The sequence below is a fragment of the Pimephales promelas genome, chromosome 25 (genome assembly GCF_988280905.1).
Source record: "Pimephales promelas chromosome 25, fPimPro1.hap1.1, whole genome shotgun sequence".
Taxonomy (NCBI): domain Eukaryota; kingdom Metazoa; phylum Chordata; class Actinopteri; order Cypriniformes; family Leuciscidae; genus Pimephales; species Pimephales promelas.
Genome location: NC_142793.1, coordinates 18076053 through 18096241, shown reverse-complemented (window position 1 = coordinate 18096241; position 20189 = coordinate 18076053). Strand labels below are relative to the sequence as shown.

The 20189-nt window shown below is 37.1% G+C and overlaps 2 protein-coding genes across 4 annotated transcripts in view; both read right to left on the bottom strand.

Moving 5' to 3' along the window:
* Positions 1-29: 29 nt before the first annotated feature.
* cax2 (cation/H+ exchanger protein 2) lies at positions 30-10813 on the bottom strand. Of its 3 annotated transcripts, none has more exons than XM_039695247.2 (22): positions 10684-10752; positions 9934-10004; positions 9539-9720; positions 8457-8609; positions 8261-8361; positions 8071-8179; positions 7521-7640; positions 7380-7441; positions 6557-6718; positions 5850-6035; positions 5632-5731; positions 5084-5225; positions 4819-5002; positions 3084-3183; positions 2686-2807; positions 2544-2581; positions 2274-2386; positions 2041-2180; positions 1867-1961; positions 1651-1729; positions 1444-1552; positions 30-805 (listed from the first exon to the last, which is right to left on the bottom strand). In XM_039695247.2, exons 3-22 carry the CDS (start codon positions 9588-9590, stop codon positions 732-734), a joined length of 2241 nt encoding a protein of 746 aa, XP_039551181.2. In that variant the 5' UTR covers positions 9591-9720; positions 9934-10004; positions 10684-10752; the 3' UTR covers positions 30-731. The 3 variants fall into 3 exon arrangements, with proteins under 3 accessions (XP_039551181.2, XP_088983776.1, XP_039551180.2); XM_089127650.1 differs by having other exon boundaries at positions 32-805; positions 2041-2183; XM_039695246.2 differs by lacking the exon at positions 9934-10004 and having other exon boundaries at positions 32-805; positions 2041-2183; positions 10684-10813.
* The window catches only part of armc10 (armadillo repeat containing 10), a 23490-nt gene continuing 13406 nt past the window's right edge, over positions 10106-20189 (bottom strand). Inside the window, exons 7-9 of the mRNA XM_039695258.2 lie at positions 12019-12195; positions 11873-11944; positions 10106-11290 (exon numbers count right to left, since the gene is read on the bottom strand). Coding sequence (XP_039551192.2) covers positions 11039-11290; positions 11873-11944; positions 12019-12195 — 501 coding nt within the window. The 3' untranslated portion in view covers positions 10106-11038. The remainder of the gene's footprint in view (positions 11291-11872; positions 11945-12018; positions 12196-20189) is intronic.

Below are 20189 nucleotides of genomic sequence, written 5' to 3'. Positions count from 1 at the left end.
CATCAATTTCCCCCTAGAAAAATCCAAACACTGATTTTGTTTATTTTAATGTTTTTTTATTATTATTATTATTTATTTAGTCAACCTCTTCAAGGTAACATTGTTACAGATTGTTCCACACACTTACTCCAGAGATTTATCCTAAACTTCATATTTTAAAAGATAGAAAATACTCAAGACAAGTTGTTAAAATAGTTACATCACAAATATACTTTTTAGACTTCTGTTTAAAAAGACATAGTAAGAACAACAGGTCAGTGCAACAAATCAAATTGTTACCTCAAATAGGTCACTTTGCAAATATTTTAAACAATGCCATCTATACTATGATTTCAAGTAACTGAGGGTTCATCATTAGGACCTGTACAAACACCCAGCATCACACTAACTGGGTTTGGAAAATTCCAAATATGTTTCATAATAAAATAGTTTGAACTATTATTTATGTACACTCCAAAATAATTTATTGTGCGCCACATTATTATTAAAATAATAAACCCTATCATCACAAGTATTCTTCTGTACTTCTGCAAGTAAAGTGCTAAATCAGATCAGATTCTTGTTGAACACAACAGAAAAGAATTGTTACTGATGTACGAAATAATAAAATGTTATGAATAATAGTCTAAAACAGTAACATTAGTCTAAATCTAACATTAATCTGAAACCACAACAGTGTTTCATATTGTAAATTTCATAACCAATGTATTGTGCTGAAATGTCTTTGCCTCTCAACAACCAGCAGGAGATGGAGCAAAAAAATACATTGCCAACAGGATGAGATACACCACCACAAGAGCAGTACCTGGAATACAAACACACACACAAGAGAGTTTTATCAATTAACAAAACTCATTCAAATCAATATGATGAACAATTAAAGAGTGGTAAAGGAGATCGTGGTACTAATTATGAAAACAAAAAAGTAGTGTACATAATCACAAATACACTGTACAAATATATGTTCATGATTTGTAATCACTACATTTTTTTCTTTTGTCAAATCAACTTCAATAATTAATGTGGTTCAGATAACACAATATTTTCAGTTTCTGATAATTAAATCAATCTCCTTCATTGTATTAACTCAATTTTTCCATTTCAGTGAACTTAATTTTAAGGCAACCAGGTTACTTATTTTTTTAAGTTAAACCAACAATATTTTTTTACAGTGTAGCTTTTTGTATTGATGATTTTTCATTGTTTTTTCTTAGTTAAAATATTTTTTTTGTATAAAAGAAATAAAAATGATACATTAATATTTTTATGGAAACTGTAATGTATCCCCATTTATTAAAAGTTAGACTTTTTTTGTAACACTTACTGATGCCAACATTTTTAACGATGGTCGTTTTTGAGCAGGAGTCTACAACTTTTTGTAATGAACAGCCAGTACTGGATAAGGTTCCTAACCCCTGATTTACTGAATATTTATCTCATTACCTTGAAAGTAATCCGACTTTCCGTCCATAAAACTATAATTCACAACGATGACACTAAAGATGCTGGCCCACAGATGCAGGTCGCTGAAGACGAGTACAAAGCCAACGTCCTGTCACAGAAAGACCATTAGGAAAACACATTGACATATAGCCATCAGTGAGCTAACTTTGAGTGTATGTACAGTAGCATGTGTGCATAATATCTCACATAAAAGATGTTGAATAAAACCAGGATGGGGATCTGAATCATGCACACCTGCACCGCGATGCAGCTTCCAACCTCGAAACTGGGAAAAAACAACAAAATGCATGTACTTTTAGTAGACAAGACCAGGGATTGAATGAATGATTCCATAGTTTTTTCATGATGGCTAATACATGTTAAATATAAAACTCTCAGTATGGTGTTACCGAACAAACTGACCTCAAACTGATTTGATTCTGAAGAGCAAACTGCACTCCATTGACAATTTCTGGGATTTCAGGGATCATGGCCAAAAGAGTCACACCTATGAAATACTGAGATGAAGAGTTAGGATCATAATACATTCATACTGAGCTGTTATTTACTGTCTGACTGATTTACTGCAGTATTAACCTGAGATACAGACGAGCGGTTGAGTATGGGCTGAATGTGTTCGGTGGTCAGATCGGCACACGCAGACATCAGGACTGTGGCAATGATGAGGATAAGCAAAGCTCTCCATCGGGACCAGTGTACAGATGCTCCAAGATGACCTGCTGTGAACACACACGTTGTGTTTCATCTCATTCTGCAGACCTACAATGTTACCTTATGAAGTTGTGGTGGTCAAGATTTAGCAAACTCACCCGGTCCGTCACCAACGTGAATGTCGTAAATGTGTGAATGAGTTTTAAGTGTAAAGATGAGGCCGATGATATAGGATATGGGCAGTAGAATGGAAATGGTGTACACTAGAGGCCTGAGAAAACAGAGACACGTCAACAGCCACAACAAAACTATATTAGCAGTCCTAAAAATATGAATGATTAATCCTTTTTAAAATTATAATTATATATATACATATATACACACACACAAAGTACTGAGTATACAAAATGCTCACACTATGAACTTACTCAATGTGACTGTGAAACAAGCTGTAGTTGTTTTCACTCTAGTGGACCAGAAAGAAAAAATGTGCAGAAAATGGCTTGATGTTTCACTTTCCGGTGTCAAGTTTTTCTTTTATTTCTACGTGATGCATGTTTGAAATCTCACCAGGTCGTAGTGGCAATTTTTGCACATGAAGGATCCGCTGCTGTTGGTTCCTGTAGAGTTGGTACAGTCCTCACACACTAGATTCCCATAGGCTTTGGAGAAGAGCGTAGGGGCAAACACTCCTACAGAGACCACAGTAGGAAATGATGGAGCTACAACAGTCTCAAAATGTGTTGATTGATGAAATATGATTCATTGCTATGATTAAAACTAATTCACATTCACAAAAATTAAAACTGCATTTCACAAACTTAAACTTTTACTAAATACAATTTGGTTGTGCATTTTCAAATCATATTTTGTGAATGAGCTTACGCATTAAATGCTATTTCACATTGCCTTTAATTACTCCAGGAGAAAAGCGCAACAACAAGCAGATTTCCGTCGCCTCATCTTACCCCCTATTGATATGAAGAGCAGAGAGGAGCTGACCCCCGCTGAGCGACTGTTAAACCTCTGCTCCCTGTGCCTGAGTCCTCCGATTATCATACAGATCCCCTGACACAGACAGATATAATAGTCATCTACTGCACACTTTGCAGATTTAAGATCCTCTGTAAGGTAACGTCTTATAGAAAACTGTTTCCACCACAGAATTAAAAAAAAAAAAAGTGACTTTGTGAAGTTTGTCACATTTCTGACTTTTTTTTATAAATCTTATAAATTTATATCAATTGTGAGATATAAAATTACTAAAACTGTAGTTAAAAATTACTAAAATGAATTAGTTAAAAATTACTAAAATTAATAAAACTGTAATATAAAGACAGATTTGTGAGATATAAACTCACAATTGTAAGAAAAAAGTCAGAATTGAGGGATAAAATAACTTTTTTAAAATTAATTTAATCTTACAATTCTGACTTTTTTCTCACAATTCTAAGTTTAAAAAGAATCACTACTTTTTTCATAGAATCACTACTTTTTCAAAAAAGAATCACTACTTTTTACAGAAAAGAATCGTTACTTTTTAAAAAAAGAATCACTACTTTTTACAGAAAATAATCGTTACTTTTTAAAAAAAGAATCACTACTTTTTCGAAAAGAATTGCTACTTAAAAAAATAATCACTACTTTAAAAAAAAGAATTGCTACTTTTTTCAAAAAGGATTGCTACTTTTTTCATAAAGATTCACTACTTTTTCAAAAAAGAATCACTACTTTTTCGAAAAGAATTGCTACTTAAAAAAATAATTGCTACTTAAAGAAAAATAATTGCTACTTTTTCAAAAAGGATTGCTACTTTTTTAATAAAGATTCACTACTTTTTCAAAAAAGAATCACTACTTTTTCAAAAAAGAATCACTACTTTTTAAAAAAAGAATCACTACTTTTCGAAAAGAATTGCTACTTAAAAAAAATAATCGCTACTTTTTCAAAAAGTCGCTACTTTTTCAAAAAAGAATCACTACTTTTTTCAAAAAGAATCGCTACTTTTTTCAAAAAGGATTGCTACTTTTTTCATAAAGAATCGATACATTTCTTGAAAAGATTTGCTACTTTTAAAAAAAGAATAATGTAACAAATGTATAATAATAATGTAACAAATGTATAATAACATTGTAATAAATATAAATATCACAATTCTGAGGGAAAAATGTTTTAATTGCGAAATAAAAGACTCAATTACATTTTTTAACACCGAGTTTAAATCTCACAATTCTTAATTTTTAGCCAATTCTGGTTTATATCTCACAATTCCTACTTTTTTCCCAATTCGGAGTTTATATCTCACAATTCATACTTTTTTCTTGCAATTCCAACAAGTTTGTCACAGTTCCTTTTTTCTTCTCGGAATTCCGAATTTATATCTCACAATTCATACTTTCTTCTTGCAATTCCGAGTTTATATCTCACAATTCTTACTTTTTTTTAAAAGTAGCAATTCCCTTGCCTTTTTAAAATTACCTTTATTCATTCTAATAATATAAACAAAATGTTAGAATTTCAAGATATAAACTCTATATAAAAAGAATATAAAAGAATTAAAACTCCGAGTTGTGAGATATAAACTCGAAATTCTGAGAAAAACAGTAACAATTCTGAGAAAAAAAAAGTAGGAATTATGAGATTACCTTTTTAATTTTTTTATTCCATGGTGGAATCAAGCTTCCATAGTAACGGATGACATACTGGTATAAAGAGGATGCAGCCCAACAGGGTTCCAGTAAGAGCCGACTTCACTATCTCCTGCAGGCACTTGTTTCCCTGGTGGTGACCTCTGAGCAATGCCGTGATGTAAAAGGTCAACTCTGTGATGGAACCGAATGTTGCGTTCACCACGGCCCCGACAGCAAAGTTACTCTGAGCGGAAATACTGAGAATAGAGATCAGAAATGAGATACAGCATTAGTGTTAATCTCAAAGGTATTGGTGAAGTGTTGGAGTAACTGCTCACCTTGCAATGCCCATGCCAATATAATACGACAGTGGAATGATGGAGCTGATTGCTGTGGCAAACTTGACTTCTGAGCTGGCAAACTGGTTTGTTTTGTCCACGTAACCAATTACTAGTGACACTATAACTAATGGTAAGAGATCTAAAGTAACTCAATGTAAGGAAAATGGCAAAAAACCCAGGAAAGAGTGAATCTTTTTCCATAACATATTAAGCAGCACTGTTTTTATAACATTAATAATAATAAGAAATGTTTCTAGAGTATCAAATCAGCATATTAGAATGATTCCTGAAGGATCATGTGACACTGAAGACTGGAGTAATGATGCTGAAAATGCAATAAATTGCATAGTACAATAAATTCAATTTTGAGTAATATTTTTTTCACAATATTACTGTATTTTTGATCAAATAAATGCAGCCTTGTTGAGCATAAGATACATTTAGACATTTGTGTAGTACTACATAGAAACTGAGAACATATTTCTGAATATCAGCATTAAAAAACAACAGATTCAAACTTCTGTTTATAGTTTGATATAGGATACTGACAGCAAAAACATTGATCCCATCCACTGTGTATTTATAGTAGTAGAGATTCACTGCATGGTAGCAGCACAGAATGACTTGGCTTTCATTCTCCTGGGCCTAAAAATAAGAATAAAAACATGTTAAATTGTGTAAATTTGCAAATATGATACATCAGTATTAATTCACAGCTGGCAAAACCTCAGTCGATTTCATAAACATAGTACAGTGCTCTCACCGCCGTGGCGTGGTTGATGTGAATGTGTTCGGGGGGCATGAGCAGGATGGTGTGTAATGTCTTGGCGCTCATCTTGGCCACAGGAATGGTGAAAACCAGCAGCCAGGAGATCAGACACACCACAGAGTGTGTGACGACGAGGAGAGGGTAACCCACAAACAGCCATGCATATGTTCTCAAGCGCCACTGAAATCAAATGAGATCCACATGATATCAGTATAAAATCTTAAGGGAAAAATACAAAATGCAAGAAATGGTGTATCGGGAGGATACATTCTGATGATACAGTCCTGCAACAATAACTCAAGGTTAGAATTATAGATTTTACACCATAAGACTATTTAAGTGAACTCCAAATGAGCTAAATTATACACACTACTGTTCAAAAGTTTGGCGTTGGTATGACTTTTTTATATTTTTATTTGATGGGAAAAATATGAAAAATTATTTGACATTTATTTGATGGAAAAATACAGTAAAATTGTGAAAAATATTACAATTCAAAATAACTGTTTTCTATTTTAAATAGATTTTACAATGTAATTTATTCCTGTGATGCAAAGCTGAAATTCCAGCATTACTCCAGTCTTCAGTGTCACATGATCCTTCAGAAAAAACATATATATAAAAAATAATAATGTAAATTAATTTGATAGCATGTGTTACTAATATGACAGTTCATCTAATATCTGCTTGACACTTCTCACCCAGTAGTGGTGGTCCTGTGGACTTCCTGTGGGCTCTTCCATGGTCTCCTCCACGGGTGTGGGCAGCAGGAGAGGAGAGGAAGGCTTTCCGTTCTCCTCTGCCTCTCGAGTGGAATTACCCTGAAGGATCTTCACACTGTACACTGGCACAGAGACACTGGCCTGAAAACAACAACATTGGGTTCATTTTTTCTTTAAAGAGTAACTAAACACTAAACATACTTTTTTTAGTTAATGATCTGTAAGAATGGATCTTTATTAAAACCAGTCATTGATTCAAGTAACTTTTTTGACATTTGTTTATAAAGTGTTTTATTTCTACAGTATATGGTGTAAAAACGTCTTAGTGCTGCCCTCTTCAGGTTGAACAGTGGCTACTGCAGTTGAATTTTCCTATTGGATGTTCCGCACTTCGTGATGTACCCAGGTTTCAGCTCACCACGTGAGCTACGCCCTTGGTAGTATAAAAACTATCTTGTGTCGTCAAAACCACTGTAGCGAGTCCGAATTGGAATTGTGAGTATTGAAAATGATCAGGATAGAGTGTTTTAGCATCTATTTCGTCCCCTCTATCTCCGCTGGGGTCTGCCCACTTTTTCAGCATTTTCAAATATTGCCAGTGGGTGGAGTCAGGCTCTGACGAGGGGTTTAGTTACCCTTTAAAAACCACAAAAAATCCATGAATGCAGTATTAGCCTGATTTTCATGGAGCAAGCAAAAGAAAAGAGACTGTGTGTGTAGAGCTGTCATGAGACTGATAAAAAGATCAGGAGTGCACGCCACAAACATACACATATCTTTTGGATATAAAATGAAACACAACCTTTGCGATTGATTTCCCAAATGGCCACAGAAAATAGCAAGACAACCTCCAGCAGAGATTCCCTGAAACAAGAAAGTGGCACCTTTGTGATCCAGGGAGAGGCACTAAAATGAATTGATAGTTATTTAGACCAATTCTTACCATAGGGGATGCCAAAAACTGTGAGGAACATTAGGACACCAACGAAAACATAAACCAGAGAGATCCACCAGCCAAACAGAAGCACGTAGAGAACATTGCCACAAGTGAACAATGAACCTGCTTAAACCCGAGGATAAAAAAGATATCATTACAGTACAGGGGAACAAATTATTGTACCGCCACGTTTCTCTAATTAGTGGATTTGCATAAAAAAATCATCATAATAATGCATTACAACATTACCTAGATGGAATATCAAAGGGCTAATGAGAAATAAAAAAAGTATTACATTAAATTATTTTTTTGATTGAAATATACAGTACAAGTGTAAAAGAGTTTGAAAGTATAAACATTTTTGATTCTTTAATAATAATAATTTTATAATTAATCATAAATGTAATTAATAATTTAATATTTTTAATAGTTTCAACTGCTTTTTTTCCCCTATATTTTCAAATAAAAGTTATAACACATATGAGAAGGCATGTCCAAACCCTTTACTGATACTGTACATGTACTACAGTAGAAAATAAGAAGAGCTCGGTCTAACCTGAGTAAGGTTTAATAACGTTCAGCTCAGAGTAAAGCTCCTTCACAATATCCGACCTGTACTCAAAGGGCCGTTCTGTCACATGACTCTTCCACTTCCTGAATCCAAACTTAAATAAAGAGGACAAAACGACATCAGCATCAATATTACGCTAAATGAAACTAGACATGTGTGCTCAATGTACATTTACCTTATAATTATTTGCGAGTTTTTGAGCCTCTACTTCATTTTCAGCACTTAAGGTGGTCTTGGACGGGTTCTCATCGTGTATTTCATCACCAAAGCTGCATGCTGAAAACAGAAGAGTGTTTTCAGTGGCATTAAAAAGTCTCAAACCAGTTCAGAAAAAAACACCCTTGCTTTTATTTGTGTACATGGGCTCTCACTTCTCTGTTGGTTTTTAGGTGTGTAGGAGGCACTTGTTTGCTGTAAACAGGACTGAGCAGGGCCATCGCTGGGCTCTGAATGAATGTGAGCTACACAAACCCGGTCACAGCCAGAGCCAGGCAGATGAGCTCCATCATGGTCCTCTGGAGAATCTGAGGAATTAGAAGAAATCATGGAATGGTTTATTATTAAGTATTAATAAGCCAATTTTTATATATTTTGTTATGTAATCCAGTGATATTCTTACATTCTTAAATGTGACTTAAATGGTCAGTTCACTCAAAAATAAAAATTGTCATGACTTACCCTCAAGTTGTTCCAAACCTGAATGAGTTTCTTTCTTCTGCTAAACAACAACAACAAAAAGAAGATATTTTGAAGAATGTTGTAACCAGACAGTTGACGGAGACAGGCCCGGATTGACTTCCATAGTGGGAATAAAATATGGCTGGTTACCCACATTCTTTAAAATATAGTCTTTTGTGTTCAGAAGAAAGATACTTCAGTTTGGAACAAGATGAGGGCGAGTAAATTATGACAGAATTTTTATTTTTAGGTGAACTAAATCCTTTAAGTGTCCAAATACCTTTTAGACCACTGAATATCAAATATGCAGTACTTTCAGTACACATTTTTACACATAAATTTGCGTTTCAACATCAACATGATAATTCAGATATTTCCCCAAGACACCACAGAGAGGAATTAATGCATAGTAAATGGAGAAGTGTGGACTGATGCGGTTTCAGAATCATTTCACAACAGAAACCTGACTGACTGCAAATACTTTAGAAGAAATTCTTTCTTGAGCAATTCTGATTCATTTATGTCCAGGATAAATCACAATACAAGTTGACCCATTCATGTAAAATGCAATGGACATGCATTCATTATTCACGTCACTTGAGTTATTTGTAACGTTACATCCAGTGTTTCATATCAAAAGTCCGATGTAATTGGAGCAAATGTGCAACTGTCTGCTGTGGTAAAATAATGCTTTGCACTATATTGACAATTCAAGTCAGTGGATTATTTTAGCACTTTCGTTTACAAAAAATGGTCTTACTCTTGTGTTGTTTACCTTGAGTTTTTGTGTCGAGTTTCCTTCTTCGTGTCTCTATATTCGTTGTCATTTCAGCACATTGTCTTCTCTGTCAATCCACGCAGTCTCGAATGATATGACAGTTCGCAGTTCTTCAGTATGTAATCAGCTTCATGTGATTCAAACGCACTTACGCTGAGCGACCGTGTTGCCAGATCTCGCTGGAAAAACAAGTCGACAGGTTTAAATTTAGTAAAAATAATAACCAACCCAAAATAAGGTACCCCATTTTTTATTTTATTTTCCCTCAGAACTCCTAGTTATAATCTTACAATTCTGAAAGAAAAAAAAAAAAAAAACCAAACAAACAAAAATCAACAAAAAAATATAATGAAAAAAAAAAAGAAGTGCGAGTTTTTGGTCGATTACCTTACCTTTTTTACTTTTTATTCTGTGGTGGAAACAAGTTTCCATATTTCTGAACAATCTGATACAATCCGTAATACTGAAAAACAGATAGCGCTTGAGCTCCTAGAAACATTTAGCAAACCAGAATTGCTGACCAAAAAAAAAAAAAAAAAAAAAAACTAACTTCATAACACGATATAACAATGAATCGTCATATTTTATTACATTATGGTGGGGAAATAAATGTAAAAAAAACAACAACCAAACAACAGCACAAATTCGTTTATATTAAACAGACATGGCAACCCTTGATGGTTTGCTAAGATTAATGGGAAATGTTGTTCTCACACAGCTGCGATTCAAGAGCGAATTAAAGTTATTTCTCTGCATTAAAAACCAATTTCATATTTATTATTATATTAAAACTTAAATATTTATTTAAAATAACTTTCACAAACCTGACATATAAGCCAGAAAGCATTCCAAAATAATGTGAAAGCAAACATTAAACTGTGAAGCAACCATTGTTTTCAGAATTGCCTTACAAAATGAAATAACCTTTATTAAATTATGTTAATCTCATCATCAAGCATCAAAAAACAAAATCACAGTACAATCAATGCAGATTCTGTAAAAATAAGGTTCCTGGATCATTTCTACCTCAGCATAACCTGAATAACCTTTATTCAATGGTAAACTTCACTTGTATTATGCAGCACTGAAGAAAGGCTTTTTTTTCAAGGTTTAACATTTCTAAACACATGCAGAGTCCTTACCATCACTAGTCTGGATTTCCAAAGCACTTAGTGTGGTCCGAGAAAATACCTGCAAGCTTACATGTATTCACTTGGCAAGTAAACGTTTGGCAGTGGAGACGTTCTCAAAGCTTCTCAGAGGAGATTTGTGGTGTTCACAAATGTCTATTATATAAACAAACCTCTCTCGAATCACCTGACGGAGTCATATCTTGTCCATTTTCCAACATTTTGATAGGATACTGATGGCCCACCAAGTGGATCACCTGCTACCAGCAGATATCAACACTGCTCCACTGTTCGTGCTGAGCCTGAACGTTTCAGTAGGTGAACATAGAAGGACAGGTATATTTGATGAGATGTATTCTGTAAGAGGTTAAGTGAGGAGCCTGGCCACCTGCGTCTTCACCTCCTCGTCTGGATGTGAGAGCAGCAGGGGAAGCTTACGGTGCAGCTGAGAGGAGTTGTCCAGTAGAACACAGTACAGAGAGTCCTGCCTCGTCCTCAGAGCTTCAGCCACCTGTGCCGAGGGTCTCCACGCACGCAGGTTCCCCACGAAAAACAACAGGCGGAGAAGAACAGATGTGCTTGTGCAGCCGTCAAACAACAAAATCAAGGAGGCTGGAGCCTAGGAACAAATTTACAATTAACTGGAGGAACGTGTGCAAATACATAAGCTCTTAACAATAGAAGAACTAAATTAAGGATGAAAAAATTGGTTATTTAAAGGCTGCAGTCGTTAAAAAATTATCCAAAATACATATTTGAAAAATACATAACCGGCCAGTGTTCAATGTTATCTGCCTGTCGTAGCTTGATTCAAAGCGGTAAGCTTGTAATAATGTTTTTAATTCCAGCAATACTGGTGGATTTCCGCAGGAGATTCGAGCACTTTGAAGTCAAGCAGATAGTTTTGAACACTGAATGGTTATGTATTTTCTCAAATATGTATTTTAGATCATTTTTAACCCAAAAAAGCTATGGACTGCAACTTTAAGTATTTTTTGTTATTCCGGGCAGCTCTAAACTGGCCTTAAAATAGATCTAGGCATCAACAGGAAGCCAACGGGACAAACTAGGACACCCAGCAACCAAGAGAGTTATTTATAGGGATATCTATTTATAATCATATTGTGTTGCATGAGAGAAAAGTCACTGGACTGGATCTCACCTACAATAAAGTGAAAGCATAAAAGACTCATTTGTTCACCTGAGCTTGCACGATATCGTCCATCAAATCTGGATTGGAGGAAAGATTTACTAGGACCTTCAGGACTTGGATCTGCAGGAACAGATTAAATATTCAATAAATTTGATTGTGTACACATATCATTTAACTCATAAATCCCAAATCACCTGTAGGACTGCATTGCTCACTACGAGCAGCGATAAGAGGAGGGTGATAGAATTCTTCATCAGATGCTGGTGATTATCGGTGACTGACAGATTAGTGAGTAAGCGGAGCGCTGCCAGCTGAAGGTCAGAGTTCACCGGCGACATTTCAATCAACTGCATCACTGACGGGATATATATCTGAACAACAACAGAGACGTGTGGGAGAACATGGCATTTTAGGATTATTTTTATAGCATTTATGAATTATTTGAATTAGCTTTTATTTTCTATTTAGGGGCCAAGCACCGAAGGTGCGGAGGCACCTATTGTATCTGTGCCGGTTCTTATTATTATTATTATTATTAGGGGCCAAGCACCGAAGGTGCGGAGGCACCTATTGTATCTGTTCCGTTTCCTATTATTATTATTATTCTTCTTCCGTTTCCGACTTGGCGTCTATGGCAGCCCATAGACCGGTTTGCGGGAAAGTTGTTTTGGTTTGATATTCTGATAGAGGACAGTCCCAACTTTAAATACACCAATTTTGGTGTCTCTAACTCATTCCCTCTAGCGCCACCAACTGTCCAAAGTTTCACTTTTATTATGCTAATAACTTTTGAACCGTAAGGCCTATCAACAAAATTCTTTTTTCCTCTTGTTCCTGAGCTCATGCCGATTCGATCGCACCCTATGACGTCATTTTCCGTCATAAAAAAACGGCCGCCATTTTGAATTTTCCAAAAAACCTACTTTTGCGAACTCGTCCTAGACGGTTTGTCCGATTTTCACCAAAATCGCACCGGATCATCTCCAGGCAGTGCTGACAAAAAGTTATGGAATTCAAGATGATTCGAATAACCGTTTTCGATAAGCGCGCAAACTAATTTTACGTAGCGCTTGCGAAAACAGACGTGAGGCTGTATCTCCGCAACGCTTACTCGTTTTCAGACCAAACTTTGTACGTGTCATCACAAGCATGACCTGAGGCTACGTGCTGCGTTTCGGGGCAGCGCCACCTAGTGGTCCGGAGATATGAAAAATTGCTATTTTTGCTCCTAACTTCTGAACGGTTTGTCCAAAAATCATAAACTTCATCTTGTTAGATTCAGGGCATCATGCCGAGTCGACCGATATCCAATTTTCCCAGATCGGCCATTTTGGCTGTCGGCCATTTTGAATTATGTGCTAAAATGCTGTATTTTTTGAACGCATGAACGAATTGTTACGAAACTCGGTATGGGTCATCAGTACGATGCCCTGAAGAAGCCTGAGAAGTTTCGAAACAGCGCCACCTAGTGGTGAATTTTTTTTTTCAAACGCTTATAACTTTGGGTGTGGTACACTTATTTTCACGGGAGTCATCTTTCTGAGGTCCTGAATCGTTGCCGAGTCCAACGATACCAAATATGTCGGGTTTCGTCTCACGGATGGCGTAGCATAGCGATTTAGCGCGAAAAAAACACGTGGCGATATCTTCAAAACCGCTGTTCCGATCGAGACGAAACCACCGCCAGAAACACGGAATCATAGCTTGTTAACTATACACTAATGCCCAAATGCGAAAATATTGATAGTAAGGGGTAGTAAAATTCAAACAAAGTCATGTGTCAGTCATTTTTTACGTGTTTTTTCATATAAATGTTTATAACTCGGAAGTAAATTGAGATATTTGCACCAAAATTGACACACATATGTATGGGGTCACTCTGAGGACACAAACAAAAAATTGTGGGACTGAGCCTCTTGGTGGCGCTATAATAGAACAAAACGTGAAATTCCCATTGACTTCAATACAGTTTTGTGAAATACAATGCTATACTAAACAAATGCTTTGGTCTAACATTACGAAACTCAGTGTGTGCCATAAGCAGCATGTCCTGAAGGTACTCAAAAGATTTTGAGACAGCGCCACCTGTTGGTCAAAAGTTATAATTAATTTCTGAGAACGCTAATAACTTTTGAATAAATTTGCCTATTGCAATGAAACTGATCTTAATAGATTCCTTGGGTTATGCCGAAAACATAGATATCAGGTTTTGCATAATCAGCCAAAATTCCTGTCCGCCATCTTTATTTCTTTGAAAAGCCTTCTTTTTCGAACTCCTCCTAGACCGTTTGTCCGATTTTCACGAAAATTTAATCGCATCATCTCCAGACCGTGCCGACTAAAAGTTATGAATTGCACGATGATAGACAAAACCGTTTTCGTATACCACAGCATCAAAGTTTAGGCATGCTGCCAAAATTACTATTTAGGCTTTATCTCTGCAATGCCTTCACATTTTGACACCAAACTTTGCATGTGTCATTGTCACCTCCCTCTGACCACATCACATCTATTTCGTAACTGCGCCACCTATTGTTCGAAAGTGATAACCCATTAAATCATCTTATAAGTTAATGTTTATGTGATTTTTTTAGCCATTTGCCCAAAGTTCTCTCAAAATGCCCTTAATTGCTCCTTGCTGCAGTTGGTCTGCCACTCCTTGCCATTTTGGCATATGTTGCCGCTTCTTGCGCTTGGCCCCGGTAATGGCTGCTTGCAGCTATATTTAGGGGCCAAGCACCGAAGGTGCGGAGGCACCTATTGTATCTGTGCCGGTTCTTATTATTATTATTATTATTATTCTTCTTCCGACTGGGCGTCTATGGCAGCCCATAGACCGGTTTGCGGGAAAGTTGTTTTGATTTGACATTCTGATAGAGGACAGTCCCATCATTAAATACAACAATTTTGGTGTCTCTAACTCATTCCCTCTAGCGCCACCAACTGTCCAAAGTTTCACTTTTATTATGCTAATAACTTTTGAACCGTAAGGCCTATCAACAAAATTCTTTTTTCATCTTGTTCCTGAGCTCATGCCAATTCGATCGCACCCTATGACGTCATTTTCCGTCATAAAAAAATGGCCGCCATTTTGAATTTTCCAAAAAACCTACTTTTGCGAACTCGTCCTAGACGGTTTGTCCGATTTTCACCAAAATCGCACCGGATCATCTCCAGGCAGTGCTGACAAAAAGTTATGGAATTCAAGATGATTCGAAGAACCAATTTCGATAAACACGCAAACTAATTTTACGTAGCGCTTGCAAAAACAGACGTGAGGCTGTATCTCCGCAACGCTTAATCCTATTCAGACCAAACTTGGTACATGTCATCACAAGCATGACCTGAGGCTACTTGCTGCGTTTCGGCGCAGCGCCACCTAGTGGTCCGGAGATATGAAAAATGGCTATTTTTGCTCGTAACTTCTGAACGGTTTGTCCAAAAATCATAAACTTCATTTCGTTAGATTCAGGGCATCATGCCGAGTCGACTGATATCCAATTTTCCCAGATCGGCCATTTTGGCTGTCGGCCATTTTGAATTATGTGCTAAAATGCTGTATTTTTTGAACGCATGAACGAATTGTTACGAAACTCGGTATGGGTCATCAGTACGATGCCCTGAAGAAGCCTGAGAAGTTTCGAAACAGCGCCACCTAGTGGTGAATTGTTTTTTTCAAACGCTTATAACTTTGGGTGTGGTACACTTATTTTCACGGGAGTCATCTTTTTGAGTTCCTGAATCGTTGCCGAGTCCAACGATACTAAACATGCTGGGTTTCGTGTTACGGTTGGTGTAGCGTAGCGATTTAGCGCGAAAAAAACACTTGGCGATATCTTCAAAACCGCTGTTCCGATCGAGACGAAACCACCGCCAGAAACACGGAATCATAGCTTGTTAACTAAATGCAAATGCCCAAATGCGAAAATATTGATAGTAAGGGGTAGTAAAATTCAAACAAAGTCATGTGTCAGTCATTTTTTACGTGTTTTTTCATATAAATGTTTATAACTCGGAAGTGAATTGAGATATTTGCACCAAAATTGACACACATATGTATGGGGTCACTCTGAGGACACATAAAAAAAATTGTGGGACTGAGCCTCTTGGTGGCGCTATAATAGAACAAAACGTGAAATTCCCATTGACTTCAATAGAGTTTTGTGAAATAAAATGCTATACTAAACAAATGCATTGGTGTAAAATTACAAAACTCAGTGTGTGCCATAAGCAGCATGCCCTGAAGGTACTCAAAAGATAGAGACAGCGCCACCTGTTGGTCAAAAGTTATAATTAATTTTGTGAGAACGCTAATAACTTTTGAATAAATTTGCCTATTGCAATGAAACTGATCTTAACAGATTCATTGGGTTATGCTGAAAACATAGATATCAGGTTTTCCATAATCAGACAAACTTCCTGTTTGCCATCTTTATTTCTTTGAAAAACCTTCTTTTTCGAACTCCTCCTAGACCGTTTGTCCGATTTTCACGAAAATTGAATGGTATCATCTCCAGACCGTGCCGACTAAAAGTTATGAATTGCACGATGATAGACAAAACCGTTTTCGTACACCACATCATCAAAGTTTAGGCATGCTGCCAAAATTACTATTTAGGCTTTATCTCTGCAATGCCTTCACATTTTGACACCAAACTGTGCATGTGTCATTGTCACCTCACTCTGACCACATCACATCTATTTCGTAACTGCGCCACCTATTGTTCGAAAGTGATAACCCATTAAATCATCTTATAAGTTAATGTTTATGTGATTTTCTTAGCCATTTGCCCAAAGTTCTCTCAAAATGCCCTTAATTGCTCCTTGCTGCAGTTGGTCTGCCACTCCTTGCCATTTTGGCATATGTTGCCGCTTCTTGCGCTTGGCCCCGGTAATGGCTGCTTGCAGCTATATTTAGGGGCCAAGCACCGAAGGTGCGGAGGCACCTATTGTATCTGTGCCGGTTCTTATTATTATTATTATTATTATTATTATTATTCTTCTTCCGACTGGGCGTCTATGGCAGCCCATAGACCGGTTTGCGGGAAAGTTGTTTTGGTTTGACATTCTGATAGAGGACAGTCCCATCTTTAAATACACCAATTTTGGTGTCTCTAACTCATTCCCTCTAGCGCCACCAACTGTCCAAAGTTTCACTTTTATTATGCTAATAACTTTTGAACCGTAAGACCTATCAACAAAATTCTTTTTTCCTCTTATTCCTGAGCTCATGCCGATTCGATCGCGACCTATGACGTCATTTTCCGTCATAAAAACATGGCCGCCATTTTGAATTTTCCAAAAAATGTACTTTTGCGAACTCGTCCTAGACCGTTTGTCCGATTTTCACCAAAATCGCACCAGATCATCTACAGGCAGTGCTGACAAAAAGTTATGGAATTCAAGATAATTCGAATAACCGTTTTCGATAAACGCACAAACTAATTTTACATAACGCTTGCGAAAACAGACGGAAGGCTTTATCTCCGCAACGCTTCGTCCTATTAAGACCAAACTTGGTACATGTAATCACAAGCATGACTTGAGGCTACATGCAGCGTTTCGGCGCAGCGCCACCTAGTGGTCCGGAGATATGAAAAATGGCTATTTTCGCTCATAACTTCTAAACGGTTTCTCCAAAAATCAAAAACTTGGTCTTGTTAGATTCAGGGCGTCATGCCGAGTCGACCGATATCCAATTTTCCCAGATCGGCCATTTTGGCTGTCGGCCATTTTGAATTATGTGCTAAAATGCTGTATTTTTTGAACGCATGAACGAATTGTTACGAAACTCGTTATGGGTCATCAGTACGATGCCCTGAAGGAGCCTGAGAAGTTTCGAAACAGCGCCACCTAGTGGTGAATTGTTTTATTCAAACGCTTATAACTTTGGGTGTGGTACACTTATTTTCACGGGAGTCATATTTTTGAGGTCCTGAATCGTTGCCGAGTCCAACGATACCAAATATGTCGGGTTTCGTCTCACGGATGGCGTAGCGTAGCGATTTAGCGCGAAAAAAACACTTGGCGATATCTTCAAAACCGCTGTTCCGATCGAGACGAAACCACCGCCAGAAACACGGAATCATAGGTTGTTAAATATACGCTAATGCCCAAATGCGAAAATATTGATAGTAAGGGGTAGTAAAATTCAAACAAAGTCATGTGTCAGTCATTTTTTACGTGTTTTTTCATATAAATGTTTATAACTCGGAAGTGAATTGAGATATTTGCACCAAAATTGACACACATATGTATGGGGTCACTCTGAGGACACATAAAAAAAATTGTGGGACTGAGCCTCTTGGTGGCGCTATAATAGAACAAAACGTGAAATTCCCATTGACTTCAATAGAGTTTTGTGAATTAAAATGCTATACTAAACAAATGCATTGGTGTAATATTACAAAACTCAGTGTGTGCCATAAGCAGCATGCCCTGAAGGTACTCAAAAGATTTTGAGACAGCGCCACCTGTTGGTCAAAAGTTATAATTAATTTCTGAGAACGCTAATAACTTTTGAATAAATTTGCCTATTGCAATGAAACTGATCTTAATAGATTCCTTCTGTTATGCCGAAAACATAGATATCAGGTTTTCCATAATCAGACAAACTTCCTGTTCGCCATCTTTATTTCTTTGAAAAACCTTCTTTTTCGAACTCCTCCTAGACCGTTTGTCCAATTTTCACGAAAATTGAATCGTATCATCTCCAGACTGTGCCGACTAAAAGTTATGAATTGCACGATGATAGACAAAACCGTTTTCGTATACCACAGCATCAAAATGTAGGCATGCTGCCAAAATTACTATTTAGGCTTTATCTCTGCAATGCCTTCACATTTTGACACCAAACTTTGCATGTGTCATTGTCACCTCACTCTGACCACATCACATCTATTTCGTAACTGCGCCACCTACTTTTCGAAAGTGATAACCCATTAAATCAACTTATAAGTTAATGTTTATGTGATTTTCTTAGCCATTTGCCCAAAGTTCTCTCAAAATGCCCTTAATTGCTCCTTGCTGCAGTTGGTCTGCCACTCCTTGCCATTTTGGCATATGTTGCCGCTTCTTGCGCTTGGCCCCGGTAATGGCTGCTTGCAGCTATATTTATTATTATTATTCTTCTTCCGACTGGGCGTCTATGGCAGCCCATAGACCGGTTTGCGGGAAAGTTGTTTTGGTTTGACATTCTGATAGAGGACAGTCCCAACTTTAAATACACCAATTTTGGTGTCTCTAACTCATTCCCTCTAGCGCCACCAACTGTCCAAAGTTTCACTTTTATTATGCTAATAACTTTTGAACCGTATGACCTATCAACAAAATTCTTTTTTCCTCTTATTCCTGAGCTCATGCCGATTCGATCGCACCCTATGACGTCATTTTCCGTCATAAAAAAACGGCCGCCATTTTGAATTTTCCAAAAAACGTACTTTTGCGAACTCGTCCTAGACCGTTTGTCCGATTTTCACCAAAATCGCACCGGATCATCTCCAGACAGTGCTGACAAAAAGTTATGGAATTCAAGATAATTCGAATAACCGTTTTCGATAAACGCACAAACTAATTTTACGTAACGCTTGCGAAAACAGACGTAAGGCTTTATCTCCGCAACGCTTCATCCTATTCAGACCAAACTTGGTACATGTAATCACAAGCATGACTTGAGGCTACATGCAGCGTTTCGGCGCAGCGCCACCTAGTGGTCCGGAGATATGAAAAATGGCTATTTTCGCTCATAACTTCTGAACGGTTTCTCCAAAAATCAAAAACTTGGTCTCGTTAGATTCAGGGCGTCATGCCGAGTCGACCGATATCCAATTTTCCCAGATCGGCCATTTTGGCTGTCGGCCATTTTGAATTATGTGCTAAAATGCTGTATTTTTTGAACGCATGAACGAATTGTTACGAAACTCGGTATGGGTCATCAGTACGATGCCCTGAAGGAGCCTGAGAAGTTTCGAAACAGCGCCACCTAGTGGTGAATTGTTTTTTTCAAACGCTTATAACTTTGGGTGTGGTACACTTATTTTCACGGGAGTCATATTTTTTAGGTCCTGAATCGTTGCCGAGTCCAACGATACTAAACATGCTGGGTTTCGTCTTACGGTTGGTGTAGCGTAGCGATTTAGCGCGAAAAAAACACTTGGCGATATCTTCAAAACCGCTGTTCCGATCGAGACGAAACCACCGCCAGAAACACGGAATCATAGCTTGTTAACTATATGCAAATGCCCAAATGCGAAAATATTGATAGTAAGGGGTAGTAAAATTCAAACAAAGTCATGTGTCAGTCATTTTTTACGTGTTTTTTCATATAAATGTTTATAACTCGGAAGTGAATTGAGATATTTGCACC